Raw genomic sequence first — 17,763 nt, 5'->3', positions numbered from 1 at the left:
GAGTCTACTACAACATTCTAATGAATCGACTACCTTTAACAGTCGAGAAATGACACAACTTGTTAGTTGACTAATATAAGGGATTGGTTGACTACTAGATAAAATAAGTTTCCTCCTATGAGTGGTAGTCGACCAATATAAGTTATCAGTCGTTTGCTTGCAATCAGAAATGACTATTTGAAAGCTCAACGGCTAGTTTCTTCTTTTGGAGAACGTTCCATTCATTAAAAGATTGTTCTAAAACATTTTCTAAATCAATATGATTCTCTCCAATGTCTCTCTAAGGATCACTTATTTTCAACATCTTATAAAATGATGTTTTTAAGAGCCAAGATCAAGAGAAGTATCTACTATACTGAGAGCATCAGCTTTGAGCAAGAGTTTTCAAAAGAGACAAGTTCTTTGAGCTTAAATCGGTTTATGTTAAAAAAAAAGAATGAGTAGTCATTGTGGCTTATATGTTTCTCACAAGGATTTATCTCTTTTTGAGTTGACCCATATTATGTTGCATTTCTTACATTTGATACTAATTTGTTGTGTACTTGTCTATATATCTGTTTATTGAGAGGCATTGTATTTGTATATGTGCCTTTATTGTTACCATTTGTAATTTAAGGTGTTTCAAGAGTTTCACACCACTATTGGTAAAAATAGTACTAAGAAAATCTATTCAGGTTTAGTAGGCACCTGGCAGTCCTAAGTCCTAAGTCCTGGGTTGTGAAGGTTGATTGGCACTTGGGAAGATCAATCGGTTTGATTTAGTGAAAATCTTAGAAGGGTCCTAAGTAGAGGATGTAGGTCGGAATTGGTCAAACTTGTATAAATATTCTTTATGGCTATGTTTGGTTTGTAGGAAGATTTGGGTGGGATGGGAAAGTGTAAAAATTTATCTTTCCATTGTTTGGTTTTATATATGGGAAAATAATAGGAAAACACTGTTAGGAGGGAGAAGAGAGAAGAGGAAAATGGAGGGAGAGATAGAGAACTCCATAACTGAAGCTCCGAAGAGGTCCTCCGCCGGTGCTCAATTGACCACTGCACAGTGGTCCCCTCCTTCTTCACACTTTCTCTATAATAGAGGATGAATTTGGGATCTGAAGTAAAGAAAGTAGGGTTGAGAAAGCAGCAGCGATCAAAGCGACAGAGCGAGAGAGGGAAAATGAGGGAATGAGAGAGAGAGATAGGAGTGGGAAGACAGGAAGAATAGGAAGAAGAAGGTGAGGAAGATGAGCGATCGCTGAGAAAGGGAGGAAGACGGAGTCACACTATTTCTCTCCCTCCTCTATTCATCGTCACTGGTTCGTTTTTCTCAGCCCATCCCTTCCCTGTTTGTCGTCAATGGTAAGTGGTAACAATGGTTTCTCGAGTTTTTCCATCGGGGTCGCACTGTTTTGGTGCAACCCCGATTCCATGATTTTTGGATCTGGCATCCCACATTTTGCTCATCTCATCCCTCTGTTTCCCTCAAAACAAATAAGAGAAAAGGGAATCTCATCCCCATCCCACCAACCAAACGGAGCCTATATGTTCTTGCACTCATACTCATTAGAAGGCTTTATGTCAAAAAGAGGGAAAAGTTTTTAAATATCCAATTCACCCCACCTCTTGGGCTGGCTATCTAGAGCAATAAAAGGTTTTTTGATAATTTGTGGCAGTCAAGTATTAATAATCAGTGTAATGTTTAAGTCAAGGTTCTAAATATCGACATGGGCCAATACGCCGATAAGGTGTATCAGCTTGTGTCGGTACATTTTTTTAAAGTTTTATTTATTTTTTTTGAAACCGGTTCAGAGGAGTCAGTTTAAGGCCAGGCTACCCTTTGAACCGATGGCTGACCCAATACAATCCCTGGAGGAGCATATCGGTAAGCCATCAGCACGATACATATCAGTCGATATGGGCCGATACGTATCGATACTTTGAACCTTGGTTTAAGTATGAAATTATGCTAGGCTTTTTTTTATTTTTTATTCATTTTTTCTTTTCCAAGAATTTGTGATAGTCAATCATTAAAAGAAATCTTTATTAGTTTACCTTCTATTTTCTATAAAAAATAAAACAGGATACAACTCGATCTAAATCTATGGTCATTGTAAAATGCAAAGGAAAACCTTAAATTATTATGTGATTTTTTATTACACTTTAAGATGTCCATAAAGGGTAACTATGTGCACTTATCTCTGACAACCCCCTCAAGCGAAATGGGTTGAAGTAGAATGAGATTATTCAGAAGAAAAACAAAATGAGATGGCAACAACTTTGTAAGGACATCAGCTATCTAATATTGAGCGTGTGGGAACTAAACAACTAAACATATAGTAGCAACCTTCTGTTGAGTAAAATGGAATACTAATTAGATATGCTTGGTTCCGGCATTGTAAATAGGATTTTCCAAAAGAAAGGGTAGCAAGGTAGCAACCAAATGAATACCAAGTTATTATAGAAGTATTTAAACACGTGTTAAATCAGCATTTGCTGACACAATAGGGTTAAAAAAAAAAGCATTTTCTGAGACAAGGCTTCTTTATTTGGGTTTAATGCGGGGGGACATTAACACAATATTTTGTTTATTCAAAAAATCAAGATTTTTGACCAAAATATATACAACACCCTCCTTGTAAATGACGATCATTTAGGTGGGGTGTCCTGTCTAAAGAATCAAAGAAAGGAGGTGCATCAGGTACCCGATTGAAGATTTTCCATTGTTTCATGCTAGACTCTTTGGCCAGGCCTTACCAAGTCCAATCAGGTTGCATACTTGCAACCAACGCTTTGTTTGGCTTGTTAAAAATTAACAGATAAACAGATTTTGTGAAATTCCTTAAGAAGTTTCTCTCAAACCCAGCTTTGAATTGACAAGATAGTACCATGATTGACAATATGTTTGAGATATTGAAGCATCTTCTTCCTGGTTGATGAGTATCCAAAGTATTATTATGATACATCCTATATCCAGTTGATGAGTATTCAAATAGGCAAAGATCAAAGTATTGATATCGAATGTATTTGTATTGTATTTTGGGGTCACCGAAATGGGAGTTTGGGGATTTGAAAGTTTTGAAACATTAAAAGATAACGTGATAGGACCCTGACAAAAAACCAAAAAAGAAAAGGAATGTTTAAAAAACTCTTTTGTCTATAAAGTATACCGATACCTTAAACAAATGTTTAAAAAACTGACCCAGAACCGAAACTGCTTTGACCGCCAGTTTCCAGGTCAACAGTTCGACTGTCCAGTTCAAACAGACTGCTTTGGCCACCATATCCAACGAATGGATACTCAAGTTCACACTTGAAGATGAAGCCAACCAATTTCTAACACTCTAGATCCGCTAAATTACAAGGGTATCAATATTAAGCCTTTACCTAGCTATGTCATCACCATCCCCTATATCAACTTCGAACTGCTACACAAGAAGTTAACTCCTTGTGCAAGTTACAAGCAAAAATTTAACTGTCACTACAGTATTCCTTGCAATCAAGACCTCGAAGACCAATGGCAGATGTTGGATTTCATTCAACACCACAGTACAGTGCTTACATTATACTATATTTTGGTAAGTGTCTCCATTGTACTTGAAAATATTACAAACAAAATAAAGTAGGAATTCCAATGATAAAGAACAAAAATATAAAATTTACCAAAATTGCCGAGGATGTTAGTGATCACCGCTTCTTTGACTTCTTTAATGATTTCGCATTTTTTAGAGTAAATCTATCTTCTTCCTCGACATCATCCCCTCTTCTTTTCCTTTTGTGTCCCTCCTCTTTGATTTTCTACAGAAATAAATGAAAAGGACCATGTTATGAAAATAAATGTGAAGCAAAAACAAGAGGGTTTTTGAGCCACAGAGAACTATGGGCTCCAGATCTCTATAAGAAAGATAAATTAGCATTAAAAACTCAAGTGAACTCCTTGCTTTAAATTTTTGTCCTGAAAACTTTATTTGTTTAGTCTATATCAGTTCCTTTCAGAAATGCTGTGCAGCATCATGTTGTAGTAACAGTAACAACACAACAACTCAGCCCAGCTTTATCATGATGGCATGACCACACGGGTTCCACAATGATCACTAAAATCATACGTATTGTTGTTGGCAATAGTCCAGAAAATCTAGGACATTAATGGGATTGGGGCTCAAAAAGGATACATTTTTCCCCAGTAATTATGACCACCCTACAACTGAGATATCCTATCTAAGAATCTTTGCTGGAATTGCTCATCTCCTGTCTCATTAAAAGCCACAAAGGATGAAGATTAGATGACATCCAAATATTTGACTCAGAGCATCATCCTAATCAAGTCCATCCAATAATGGACCTTGATCATCCTCATAATTCACTACTATGGACCATAAGCAGAGAGAAAAGCTCAATCATGTTTTCCTAACAGAACCATTCATAACAATAATGTAAATGGTTGATGATTATGCAACAGCTACAACAATAATAGTAATACTACCATTTGAGAGATTCTCTTTGCCTCAGCCACACGTTCCAGCAGTAATAGAACTTCCTCTTCTTGAGCAGGAAACTCTGGAAGCTTTTTGCCTGAAACACAAATAATGTTATATACTTTGGTATGTCTTCCATTATGTTAGTATTTTCCCAGGCAGTAAAAGTATTACCAAGTATAACCTACCAATAAGCTTCTCTATCAGGAGATACCATTCCAATGAATACTGATCTACTAATGAGATTGCAAGCCCAGATCGTCCTGCACGAGCAGTTCTTCCCACTCTATGAATGTAGTCCTGTATACCATTTTTTCTTGTCAGTGAACTGTCAAAGATTTTCTAAGGCTCTCTTTGGATAATATTTTGTTCTTGTGCTTTGGGCTCTGAAAAATAAAATTGAAGTAAAAAATGTTTTGAGCATTTTCCGAAGCCAAGGCATTTTTAAACCCCAAGCATAAAGCCAAAAACTGGGGTTTTGTGCTTTGGGGCTTTAGAAGCACAAATCTTGAAGCTTATCCAAACATAACCCAAGTAAAAGACTGCAAAAAAGGTTCAAATGTTGTTACAGCACCAGTCCAAGATTAACAGATTAATGCATAAATTAAATAAACATATTTGGGTGGTGATTTGAACTCATTCATAATTAAAAGGCAGAACCCTGCTTGGATGCTGTTGTCTTTAAAAACATACAGTTCTTGATGAGTAAAGGAGTATCCTTCCATTATCAGAAATTGGTTGTCACCAGTAGGGGTGGAAAATAGGGGTGCAGACTGGGCCAGGTTAGGTCAGGTTGAGGTCAACCCCAAACCGAGTTGTTGACCCCCAAGGCCCCAACCCTAAAACTCCAGGTTAGGTTAGGATCGGAATAGTCTCAGGTAGGCCTAACCTCTCTACTTCCTTTTGTCAAATGTCTAGGTTCCAAGGGTCCATGTTAATTCAATATTAGCATTATTATGTGTAAAAGAACATACACACATACATGTATAGAATACGTATATACAATATACACGCATACATGTATAGAATATGTATATACATAAATACATAAATACTTGCAGTGAATAAATACATAAATATGTAGATATAAACATTTGTGGATGCATAGTTGCATAATAATACATACGCAAGTACTTACATGCATGGTTTAAAAAATGACCCAGAAACAGAACCTTTCTGGCCACTGGTTGCCTAGTTGACGGTTCGACCGTCCAGTTCAAACGGACAGCCCATTCTGACAATAAAAATAAAAATAAAAAACGGCCAAAACGGAAAAACAATTGAACGGGTCGACGGTTTGACTGCCCAGGTCAACGGGTCGTTGACTGATTCAACGGTTTTTTTTCAGGAAAAGGGTTTGGGGTAAAATGGAGCCAGTTTCCTGGATGGTTCCCGGGCCAAACGGTCCAACCGTCCGGGTCAACGGCGGTTCGAAAACCATGCTTACATGCATAAATACATATTTATATAGTATTTATACATGCAAAAATGAAGTCAGGCCGGGTTCAGGTTGGTCAAGGCTCAACCCTAACCCAACCCAACCCAACTTTTTGGGCTGGGTTCAGGCTAACCCAGCTCAAGTTGCAGCCCAACTGGCAAATGGATGGATTAGGTTGGGTGGATGCAGGTTGAAGACCAATGCATCCATCAACCACCCACATCCATTAAATAACTCATATTTTTAATATGTACATAGGTTGCAACATGACCTAAACCATTGATCCTGACCCATTTAAATATTTAAAACCATGTAACCTCACCCTTATTAAAGAAAAAAAAATATCTGTGGGTTTCTCCGGTAATGCCATATGTCCCTACTTGATTGGTTCAGGGTTTAAAATGTCAGTATCGGTGGAAATGTGGACCATCCAAATATTGGAAATATGTTGGAAATATCATAAACATTATAGACATGGTGGAAACATTTAAAAATATATATAAAAAAAAATATACTTTATGAAATGATAAAAGAAGCATGAGCAGATCCTTTTAAATTATTTTCTTGTTACAAATCATTAAACAAAGATAAAAAACTAAAATTGTATTAAAACAATACGTGGTGAAGTTGTCCGGTACACCTTGAAGATTCTAAACCACATGTTGGAATGAGCTCAAGAGAAAATATATGTAGTAACGTGGACTGTGCCAGGCCAACATGGCCCACTTTTGCAGGTTGTGCCTACTTGGCCCAAACCACGGCACAAGCCCATGTGGGCCTATGCCGTGCTAGGCTGGGCCAGGCTGTGGGTAGCACGATTTGTTTTAGAAAAAACTGAAAAAAATAATGTAAAATTTAAAATAAATTAAAAGATAATCAATAAATTGCAAAAAAAGTTAAATTTCTATTCCACATGAATATTGATGTATACAATTGTTTATATATAGAAAAAAAATTATATATATATATATTATTATAATACTTATTATATATTTTTTTTATGAATAATACTTATTATATATTATATATACATACATATATATATGCGTGTGTGTGTGTGGTCATGCCATGCTGGTCTGTGGGCCTCAAAACCCAAGCCCATTTTAGGGCCAGGCCTAGCATGACCCAAATTGTGCAAGCCTGTGCCAGCCTACGGGCGGCTCAACTCACTTTACAGCTCTAAGTAACATGTCTATTCCAGTAAAATTTCGTCTTGCTATGCAGGGAAATGAAAATATGTTTTGGAAATGTTAGGAAATTTATGGACATTTTAAACCATAGTTCAACCCAAATACAAAAAATGGACTTCATTAAAAAAGACAGAGAGAAAGGATATAGAGCAGAGATATATGAGAGAACCAAGAGAAAGAGTCTAGAGGGAGACAATAAAGAATAAAGAGAGAAGAGAGGTTAGAGGAGAGATGAGGCAGCAGAGGAGACATATTGGATGGGAGAGATAGAAGAGAGAGTAAAGAAGAGAGAATAGGAAAGAGTAAAGAAATTGGGGGGAAGAGAGAATAAAATTTATGAGAAAGTGACATACTTAGCTCTTCTATGCAGTTGACCCAAATGGAGACCCATGGCCCAACATAACCCAACCATTTTTGTTTGACCCAATGGATGACAACCCACATTCAATCCACATCTTAAATGGGTGGATATAAGTGGATGGGTTTGATGGTTCAAGTGGGTTGGAACAGAAATTGACACCCTTAGTGCCTAAAATGTTTGTCATGACCAAGGTTATGAAGGCAATGTCTAGATGTGAAAATAATTTTTAGAGGGTAGCATAGCATTATATTATGCCTTGAAATTTGACATGCTTGAAGCCTTCTGAAGTACATGCTCAGAACCATTATATTAGTATTTTCTTTCGTTGCTTATTTGCTTGGCTTCTTGCTGTAATATTTGCATGCCTGTATTCAATGTACAGTTACTTTTTTAATTTGCTTGGCCTCAATGTGTTGTTATAGTTGTCTGCTTGGATTCAGTATTCTATTAACTTGTTAATTTGCTTATTTCATTTAATTCTTGTCATATGGAAATTCATGATTTAAAATATGATTTGCTACTTTGTCTACTGGAATTTAATTATATTATGTAAGAAGTACGGACATTTAGGAAAGAAGTATTACCTAAAAGAATTTGTTATGTAATGTGTCCTCATATACAAATGTCATTATTAATGTCTTCCTTTTAGTATTTTTCGATACAAAAAATAAGTAATTGATGTTCGGCACATCTAATATGAATCACACAATAATCCGGGCACCTGCCTAAACACACAATAATCTGGTCTTACCTTGCAACCTTGATAACTATTGTCATGCCAAAACCTACATCTAATACCATTGATTGTTCTCATTTGTTACGCCTGTCTGCCACAGACGGCAACAAGGCCAGGGTCCAAAGGAGAAGTAGGAACCTAACCTTGGAATTGGTGGGGATATCATAGTTGATAACCATATCAACACTAGGAATATCAAGCCCTCTACTTGCCACATCTGTGCATATGAGTATGTTGCATTCACCAGCCTTGAACTTGTTTAATGCTCCAAGTCTCTTTGCCTGTAGAGTGTATTTCCACAAGGAAATTCATGGGCATGATATAACTAAATATTAAGAGCACCATGAGTGGGAATGTACATCAACAAAGGGAAGCAAATACCTGACTCATTTGACCACTAATAGGGATGGCCCTTAATCCAAGGTTTCGAAGAAGCAATGCCAGAAGCCTAGTGGAATCACATGTACGGGTAAAGACCATTGATGTACTTCCAGACATCTCAGTAAGAATATATACAAGATAGCACTCCTACAAACATAGGCAAAAAAGAATATATCATATTTATGAATAAAAATGATAAGAACTGACACATCTATTAATAATTTAAATAATTCTTAAAGACAAGATTCATGCAACCCACAATGGGCCCCAAATGTTTGATATAGCATGCTAAGTATATGTATTATTTGGAAACATACAATCAATTTTAGGACCTATCACTTGGAATACCCCACTTGGGATATTGTGATTATTTCCCAGATTTATTCCCAATCATCCAAACATAAGATGTATCAGATCACTGTAAAAAAAAAAAAAAACAATAAACAGTAAACATAAAAGAAAGTGATGTCAACTAGCGAAACCTTCCGATATACATTTGAGTTTTACCTATAAGATAACTCACAACTACATGCACTGTGGGTATTGCTGCCCATCCATTATCTATGCTAGACACCCTTAGTTCTGTCTATAAATATAATATTCAGACTGTACATTTTACATTTTATACAGAATCAACATTGGGAAGGAAACTACCTTATACTTATGGGGAATAAAACGGTATTGCTGCTTCAAAGTATCAACAGTGGAATATTTAGATGCCACCTCTATCTGAATGCAATAGAACTAACATTAGTTACACATTCCAACAAAACTGTGAGTTAAATATTACACATAGGAACTGACATGAATATAATATGCAAAACATTGAGATTCATCAATGAATACCAATGGACAACACTGTTCCACCCACCTTCACAGGATTCCTCAAACATGCTCTTTGGAGCTTGCGCACCTGTAATCATGAAAGAAACATGTTCAAATTTTTGTCTAATTACATTTAGTTTTCATCTTTGATAAGTAACTCACCACTTTCATAACTGCAAAATTAACAAGATTTTTTCTTTTCTTTTTTGAGGAAAGGCAAAGTATTACTGAGGTATAAATGGGAGAAAATCCCAATCCAGTCACTGTAATGTGAATTTACAATCTCTTGTTCATTTGCATCAGGCATTTGGGATTTGTTTTCTTCTCTATTTGGTTGCAGCTTACAGGTGGACACCCCTCTCTTGTGTTGTAGGATTCTTTGATGCAATCTTCTTCAGACAATCAAAACGGGGGTAGGTCAATGTGGAGAGATGCAAGAGCAGCAATAGTTTGGGCATCATTGGAGGAAAGAAATAACCACATCTTTCAAGAGCGGGTAAAGTGAGCTTATTGATAACATCTCTTTCAGGGTTGCACATTGGCAAAAATCCTTAGATTTGTTTATAAGAAAGTGGAATGCAGTGGTGACTTCCTCAACAAAAAAGGTTTACTATTCAGGAGATTTGGACCCCTACAGCTTGTCAAAAATTTAAATAAAACTTTGAAGGAAGCTGTCATTCCTCGGAAAAGATGGAAATATAAAATGATTTTGAAAAAAGGGGAAATGAATTTTGAGAAATGGAAGAGTGTGTTCTCTTCAACTTCGGGTGCTCCGGTTGAACCGAATTCTAATAGGTTTTGTGATATTACAGGTAAAGAGAGAAGGTTGGGTTTCAAGGAGGAGCAGCCCAAACCAGGCGGAATTGTGAGGTCTTTTAGCAACTCGTCAGATAATCCCGGTGAGCCTTCGTTAAAACTACTGGTTACAAAGACATTAGCCCTGGTTTTTCAAGTTTGATGCAAGGGACAACAGGAGGCACCGAAGGATTAAGTGATCAAGCAGGAAATATAACAAATGAAGAGGGATCAATAGAGAAGGAGATCATAGAAGAGAAAATTAATGACGCCCAAGGATTCATTTGGAGAAAAGTAGAGTTGTTCCCTAAAAATAAGGAGTTATTGATTGCAGAAAATTTCGACAAGGAAGAAAAGAGATGCGAGGAAGCGAAGAAGTCCAAGAGGATTCTGAAGGTAATTTTCACCAACATAAAAAAGTAGAGGACAATGAAGGTTTACAAGAAGGCTCTGGTGGTAACGAAGAGGTCACGAAAGAATTGAAAAGTGGAGATATAGAAGAGCAAAGAGTGGCAACGGAAGAAGGAAAAGGTGAAGAGGTGATGAGGGCTATGAGGGAATGAGATGGAGACACAATTGGGGAAGAGGGGGAGAGCAATCAAGACACAATTGGGGAAGAGGAAGGAAAGGGGGTTATGGTTTAGTGGAGAAGGAAGGAGAGAGATGAGAAGGGAATGAGGGAAGGGGAAGTGAGGGGGTAGGAAACAGGAGTGGAGATGGAGTAAGAACATATAAAAGGAAAAGATACAGAACTTTTCCCTTGGAAGATGTTAACAGATGTTATTTTATACATGTATGGTACCGCAGGGGTACTTTTGTAATTTCTTTCTTATTTTTAAATTGTACGGTCGCCCTGGTATAAATAATAACATACTGCATGCCTGCAGTATTCTTTTGGGCTCTGAGTCCTCTCGTCTCTCCTCTTCTCTCTCCCTTTCTCTTGTACAACATGGTATCAGAGCAGGTCGTCCAGGCTTGAAAGGTGAAGTCGAGCAGTCTGTCTCTTCATCTTCCAGTTGTGTCCATCTGCTGTTCGGCTTCCAGGTCTACCGATTAGATGTGTGGTGAGCTTCACCTCTTCCTTTACTTTCTGTTGTGGGGTTGTTTGATCCCTGTGCAACCGTAGGTCATAAGGACCTGTTTATGTGCTGCAACATCAGTTTTGTTTTTTGGAACCCTGTGAAACCATAGGTCATAAGGACCTTGTTTGTGTGCTGCAACAGCAGTTTTTTTGGTGGACTGAAGGTCTGGAAGTGGCTGGTACCTTCTATAATAACTCTTTGTGGCTGTGTTCCTTTTTTTTGGGGGGTGTTGTTTTTAAATCTGAAATCATGAGTGGTGAAGATTCTGCTACATCTGAAGTTTCCTCAATGCTGAATGTAATGAGTGGGGGTGTAGACCTATCCTTTCCCATGGCTGTTGTCCCTCTTGATGGTTTAAATTATTTAGAGTGGTCAAGAGGGATCAAGCTGTACATCACTGCAAGGGGGAAGATAGGTTATATTAATGGGAGAATTAAAGAACCACACTCTGGGAGTGCTGAATATGATAGATGGAATCAGGAGAACAGCATGGTTATGTCTTGGCTCTTAGTCTCTATGCAACCTCAAATAAGGAAGAATTTCATGTGGGCTGAAACGGCAAATGAGATATGGGAACAAGCAAAATCAACATACTCAGAACTGTGACACTATGCAAGGATCTATCAACTACAGGCAGAGTCGCCTACTTGTAAACAGGGGGAGAGGTGTCTACCGGTATATTATTCTGGTTTGACTTCTATCTGGAAGGAGTTGGACCATTATCAGAGTGTGGACTGGAAATGTGACGAGGATGCAAAACTGTACAAGAAACTTGTCTCCCAGCAGAGAGTGTTTGCCTTCTTACATGGTTTGAACCCTATGTACGAATCTATCAGAGTCTAGATTCTCAGTTCTAAGGATCTTCCATCAGTTCAGGAAATTTATGCTCTTGTAGAATCTGAAGAGCGCAGAAGGAATTTGATGAACAACCCTGGTGGAGATGCAGTTGTATTGGAAGCAAAAGGGGGTGTCTCTACCAGTGTGGGAAATTCTTCCAAGAAAGGAGATCTCCAGAAAAAAACGGAAGATAAAGAAAAATTGTGGTGTACTCATTGCCAGAAACCTCGACACACTAGAGATACATGCTGGGATCTTCATGGGAAACCGAAATGAACTCAAGATCTGAATAAGAAGCAAAGTTCAAATGTGAATAAAAGGTCAAGACAGCAAGGTACAAAGAAACACACTATGGCCAACATGGCTACTCGAGAGAATCAGCCCCCCATCCATACTGTGACTCAAACACATTCCTCTGGATCTAACCGAAGGGAGGATATTATGAATTCCTTTCGTGACCATTTAGAGCTCTATGGTAGAGCTATTCGTCAAATGGATGCTCTTCCCTCAACCTCATTCGCATCTACATTAGGTAACTCTGCCACAGCTTTCCATGTTGCTTCTCATACCCTTGACTCTCCCTGGATCATTGATTCTGGAGCGTCAAAACACATGACTGGTATGTCTTCTTACTTTCAAACCTATCACCTTCTTTCTAGAAGAGACAAGGTGAGACTAGCTGATGGATCATATGCTTCCATAGCTGGTCAAGGAACCATCTCTCATCCCTTTGGACTTACCCTCTCTAATGTTCTACATGTTCCAAAATTTCCCATTAATTTGTTCTCTGTTACTAGTGTTACTAATTCCTTAAACTGCTCAATGACCTTTTTCCCTTCTTACTATGTGATCCAGGATCTAAACTCGGGGAGGACAATTGGTAGAGGACGTATGGTTGATGGACTTTACATGCTGGAGAATAAAGTTGGTCTTCATGTTACAGAGTCTATGAGCCAGTCCTGTAAGAGTCATGTTTATTTATGGCATTGTCGCCTTGGTCATTTGTCTTTTGAGTCTTTAAAAGTTGTGTTTCCAGAACTATTTAAGTCAGTGTCCGTTTCAAATTTCTCTTGTCAAACGTGTCAATTGAGTAAACATTGTAGAACTCATTTTCTTCCAAAAAATAATAAATCTGAATTTCCATTTCACACTGTTCATTCTGATGTGTGGGGCCCTGTTACTTTACCATCTGAGAGTGGTTACAAGTATTTTATTACCCTCGTTGATGATTATTCTAGATATACTTGGGTATATCCCATGCGAACCAGGGAGGAAGTACAAAAAATTATCCAAGATTTTCAGCGGATGGTCTTCACTCAATTTCAAACTAAAATCCAAATCTTTCAATCAGATAATGCGAAAGAGTTATCATAGTGATCTCACGGAACCGACATCTCCTTGAAGTGGCTCGGGGTTTACTACTCCATATGAATGTCCCCAAGCGTTTTTGGCTTGAGGCTGTTCTTTGTTCTACCTACCTCATTAGCTGTATGCCCTCTCGGTGGTTAGAGTACAAAGCCCCACATCAGCTTCTCTTCCCTAAGGCCCCCCTTCTTCCCATTCCTCCTCGTGTATTTGGTTGTTGGTGCTTTGTCCAAAATCTGTCTCCCACTCGTGGGAAATTGGATTCTCGTGCTACTCCTTGCATATTCCTGGGGTACTCCTTCACTTAGAAGGGATACCATTGTTTTGATCATGTTTCTCGGAAATTTTATGTTTCCATGGATGTCTCTTTCTTTGAGGATGAGCCTTTCTTTTCTGTTTCTCCTCAGGGGGAGAGTAGACATGAGGAGAAACTGGTTCAACTCCCTCCTCTTCCTAATCCTCCGCCTTTTCGTGTCTTCTTCCGTCGTCGCAAAGGCCAACCAAATTCAAGAGCTATGGAGAATCTAGAAGTTGTACCTCTAGTGCCATCAAACTCCTCGGGGCGGATCATACTCACTCAGGTAACTTGGCTCCTAATGATGTTCCTGATTCCATTGCAATTGATACCCCTATTGCTAATGACCTTGACCTTCCTATTCCTCACAGGAAAGGTGTTAGATTGCACACCACTAAACACCCCATTTCCAACTTTGTTTCTTATGAGAACATTTCACCCTCTTTTCGTGCTTTTCTTACTTCTATTGACAGTGTCCCTATCCCCAAGAATGTGGCAAAAACTCTTTCAGTACCTGAACGGATAGATGCCATGAAGGAAGAAATTAATGCCCTTCATAAAAATGGCATATAGGAACTTGTAGATCTTCCTAAGGGAAAGGATCCAGTTGGATGTAAATGGGTGTTCACCGTCAAACATAGGGCTGATGCCACGGTGGAGAGGTATAAAGCTCGTTTAGTGGCAAAGGGGTTTACACAAGTGTACAGAGTTGATTATGTAGAAACTTTTGCTCTTATTGCCAAGATGAACTCCATTAGAGTCCTATTCTCTCTTGTTGCTAACCTTGATTGGGATCTACATCAGCTTGATATCAAGAATGCATTCTTGAATGGTGATCTTGAAGAGGAAGTTTACATGATACAACCCCCTGGTTTCCAAGCTCAAGGCAATGAACAGAAGGTGTGCAAGTTGAAAAAGTCTTAATACGAGCTGAAACAATCACCAAGAGCTTGGTTCAGCAGATTTCATGTTGCGGTTCAGCAGAAAGGATACAAGCAATGTCAATCAGATCACACACTGTTTGTAAAAAGAGGAGAAGGTAAAATTGTTGCTTTAATAGTATATGTTGATGATATAATTGTTATTGGTGACTGGAAGGATGAAATCCAGAGGTTGAAGGGTTTCCTTGCCACACAGTTTGAAGTAAATGATCTAAGGCCTCCTAGATACTTCCTTGGAATTGAAGTTGCCCGCTCAAAAAGGGGCATCTTCATTTCCCAAAGGAAATATGTCCTAGATTTACTTCAGGACACTGGAAAGATGGAAGTGAAGCCAATTGATTCTCCCATTGATCCCAACCATAAATTAGGTGACAGCCAAGGTGAACCTATCAAGGATGTGAAACAGTTTCAAAGACTTGTAGGAAGATTGTTATATGTCTCTATGACCCGCCCAGACATTGCGTATGCTGTTGGTGTCCTTAGCCAGTTCATGCATGCACCTAGGTCCACTCATCTTGAAGCAGCAGAAAGAATCCTCCGATATCTTAAAAGGTTTCCTAGTGCTGGCTTGTTATTTCAAAGACATGGGCATTTAAAAGTTGAAGTGTATACTGGTGCAGATTGGGCTGGATCTCAAAATGACAGAAAGTCTATTAGTGGCTACTACACCTTTATAGGAGGAAACCTTGTTACCTGGAGAAGTAAAAAGCAAAGTGTGGTGGCTAGATCTAGTGCTGAAGCTAAATATCGTGCAATGGCTCACGGAGTGGCTGAAAGTATGTGGATAAAGAATCTGTTGGGTGAGTTGGGTTTCCTAGTGGACAAGCCTATGACCCTATTATGTGATAACAAAGCAGCCATAAACATTGTTACTAACCCAATGCTACATGATAGAACAAAACACATCGAAGTCGACAAGCATTTTATCAGAGAGAAAGTCATCACAGGCGATGTGCGTACTCCCTATGTCAGCTCTGAGAACCAACTTGCAGACATCTTTACAAAAGGACTACACCACTCAAGACATCATGATCTTTGTGACAAGTTGGGCATGATTGATATCTATGCTCCAACTTGAGGGAGAGTGTTAACAGATGTTATTTTATATATGTATGGTACCGCAGGGGTACTTTTGTAATTTCTTTCTTATTTTTAAGTTGTACAGTCGCCCTAGTATAAATAATAACATACTGCACGCCTGCAGTATTCTTTTGGGCTCTTAGTCCTCTCATCTCTCCTCTTCTCTCCCCCTTTCTCTTGTACAACAGAAGAAAATAGAGGGCACTGAAATTGGACTCAAGGGAGGAAAGTGAGGATGATCCGTTGATAGATGAGACACATAAGGTGGAGGTTAGTTATGGCATTGAAAAAGTTGTGAATAAGTGGAAGTTAGCAAAATTCTAGGTCTATTTGTCCTAGGAGGGGAGGAGTTTGTGAAGGAAGCCTTCAGGTCTATGGAGGAAAGGAATGGGGAGAACAAAATTAAAGTTATTTAATGAAGCTACCGTTTCCAATCAAAAAATTAAAAAAAAAAAAGGAATGGGGAGAACGAAATTAAAATTGATACAGTGGTTGATGGCAAGTCAAGTAACTTCTCAAATCAAGGGTTGGAAAAGTTAGACAGAGGCAGTGAGAATAACAGCAAGGAAAAGGAAGAGGTTTTGGGGGGGGGAGAGGAGTTTGTTTTAGATAGGGGTCAGAATTCTGAGGGGAAGATGGAAGAAGTTGCTGGAACATTAAATACAGTAAGAAGATTCAAAACTCAGAAGATTAAGAGAAGCCAACAGCAGGTTCCAGTTTCAAAGGTTTTTGCAAGAATAAGAGGAGGTTTTCTTTGGCCTTGGACCTAACAAGAAAGTAAGGAAACACAGAAGCGCAGCCAGAAGACAACATGAAGAAGATTGTAGTCAAAAAATGAAGTAGTTCGGAATTCATTGTGGGTCTGGTTTTCCACTATGGGTGTCGGGTGGGGGTTCTGTTTGATTTGGGTTTTGTATGGTTTTTGCTTGTGGCCTGTTTTGTTGTCTTCATGTTGATTCTTTTTGCTTGCTTTGGGATTGGTTTTTGATGTTTTTGATTTGTTGGGAGGGTTTTTCCTACTTTGGGTGTGTTCTTTCAGGTGATTCTTTATCACCTTTCCTTGTATCTTGTTCTTTTTTGTTTTAACAAAATTTTTTATTTATCTTCAAAAACAAATCTGGGGACTACTAGAATAAGTGAAAGTTGTGATTATATACTCTGGGCTTATAGGAGATGGTGCTTCTCTCACAGCTTAAGTGTTAGCATTCCTACAAGGCCTGGGATTGGCAAGACAGCCGGGCTTTCAGAAAGTGGAAGTGGAGGGGGACCCAAAAATGGTGGTAAGGTGGTTAGTAAAAGGGAGTACAGGGATTTGGACACACAGGTAAACCATGAGAGAGAAAGGGAGCCTATCTAGAGAGCGGTGTAACTGTTCGATAAGTGAGAAGATCAGCAAATGGTTTGGCTGATACATTGGCCAAGCATGGGGTATCTAGGGGTGAATTGTTTTAGGCTGAGTTATAATCTTGTATTCTTTTGTGGGGTCAGATTCTTCACCCTTGGGGAAAGTACCTCTGTATTGTTTAATATACATTAATGAAAAGTCACCTCTTCCTATCAAAATATGTGTGTATGTGTGACTGAATTCACAAAACTACAAAAGTTGTTAGTTACAAAATAATGAGTCAGCTGTAATGTTAGACGTGCTAGCCCAAGAGATGATCTTTGCAGTTGCATTGCAGCAGATTTCATCACTTTGAGATGATTATTTTCAAAAACCATCCAATTTACAAGATTGAATTAAAAAAAAAAAAAAAAACAATATTGTATTTAAGTCTTAATCATGAATCTGCATAACTACCAATCGGGGCATGACTTCATCCCTCTGAAAAATACAACCCTGTTCCCCGAGATAAATACGAAACATGGCCTCTCTGGTTTGGAAAGTGTGGATGGTGAGGAAACAGGATATGAAATCACGAGAGAGATTTCAGAAAGAAAGTTGATTAATGAGCAGCTTAAACAGTTCCATCCAAGTTTTAA

General features: G+C 38.4%; 1 protein-coding gene across 2 annotated transcripts in view; it reads right to left on the bottom strand.

The window, feature by feature from the left end:
- Positions 1-3,486: 3,486 nt before the first annotated feature.
- Positions 3,487-17,763, bottom strand: part of LOC104610987 (DEA(D/H)-box RNA helicase family protein) — a 46,751-nt gene continuing 32,474 nt past the window's right edge. For both annotated transcript variants that reach the window (XM_010277874.3, XM_010277875.3), the window contains exons 9-15: positions 9,432-9,473; positions 9,215-9,289; positions 8,561-8,707; positions 8,323-8,460; positions 4,643-4,754; positions 4,463-4,551; positions 3,487-3,777 (exon numbers count right to left, since the gene is read on the bottom strand). In XM_010277874.3, the coding sequence (XP_010276176.1) occupies positions 3,667-3,777; positions 4,463-4,551; positions 4,643-4,754; positions 8,323-8,460; positions 8,561-8,707; positions 9,215-9,289; positions 9,432-9,473 (714 nt within the window). In that variant the 3' untranslated portion in view covers positions 3,487-3,666. The remainder of the gene's footprint in view (positions 3,778-4,462; positions 4,552-4,642; positions 4,755-8,322; positions 8,461-8,560; positions 8,708-9,214; positions 9,290-9,431; positions 9,474-17,763) is intronic.

The sequence above is a fragment of the Nelumbo nucifera genome, chromosome 7 (genome assembly GCF_055504915.1).
Source record: "Nelumbo nucifera cultivar China Antique chromosome 7, China Antique-T2T, whole genome shotgun sequence".
In the NCBI taxonomy this organism is placed as follows: domain Eukaryota; kingdom Viridiplantae; phylum Streptophyta; class Magnoliopsida; order Proteales; family Nelumbonaceae; genus Nelumbo; species Nelumbo nucifera.
The sequence above is the reverse complement of the archived record's forward strand: the minus strand, read 5'-3'. Positions and strand labels throughout refer to the sequence as shown.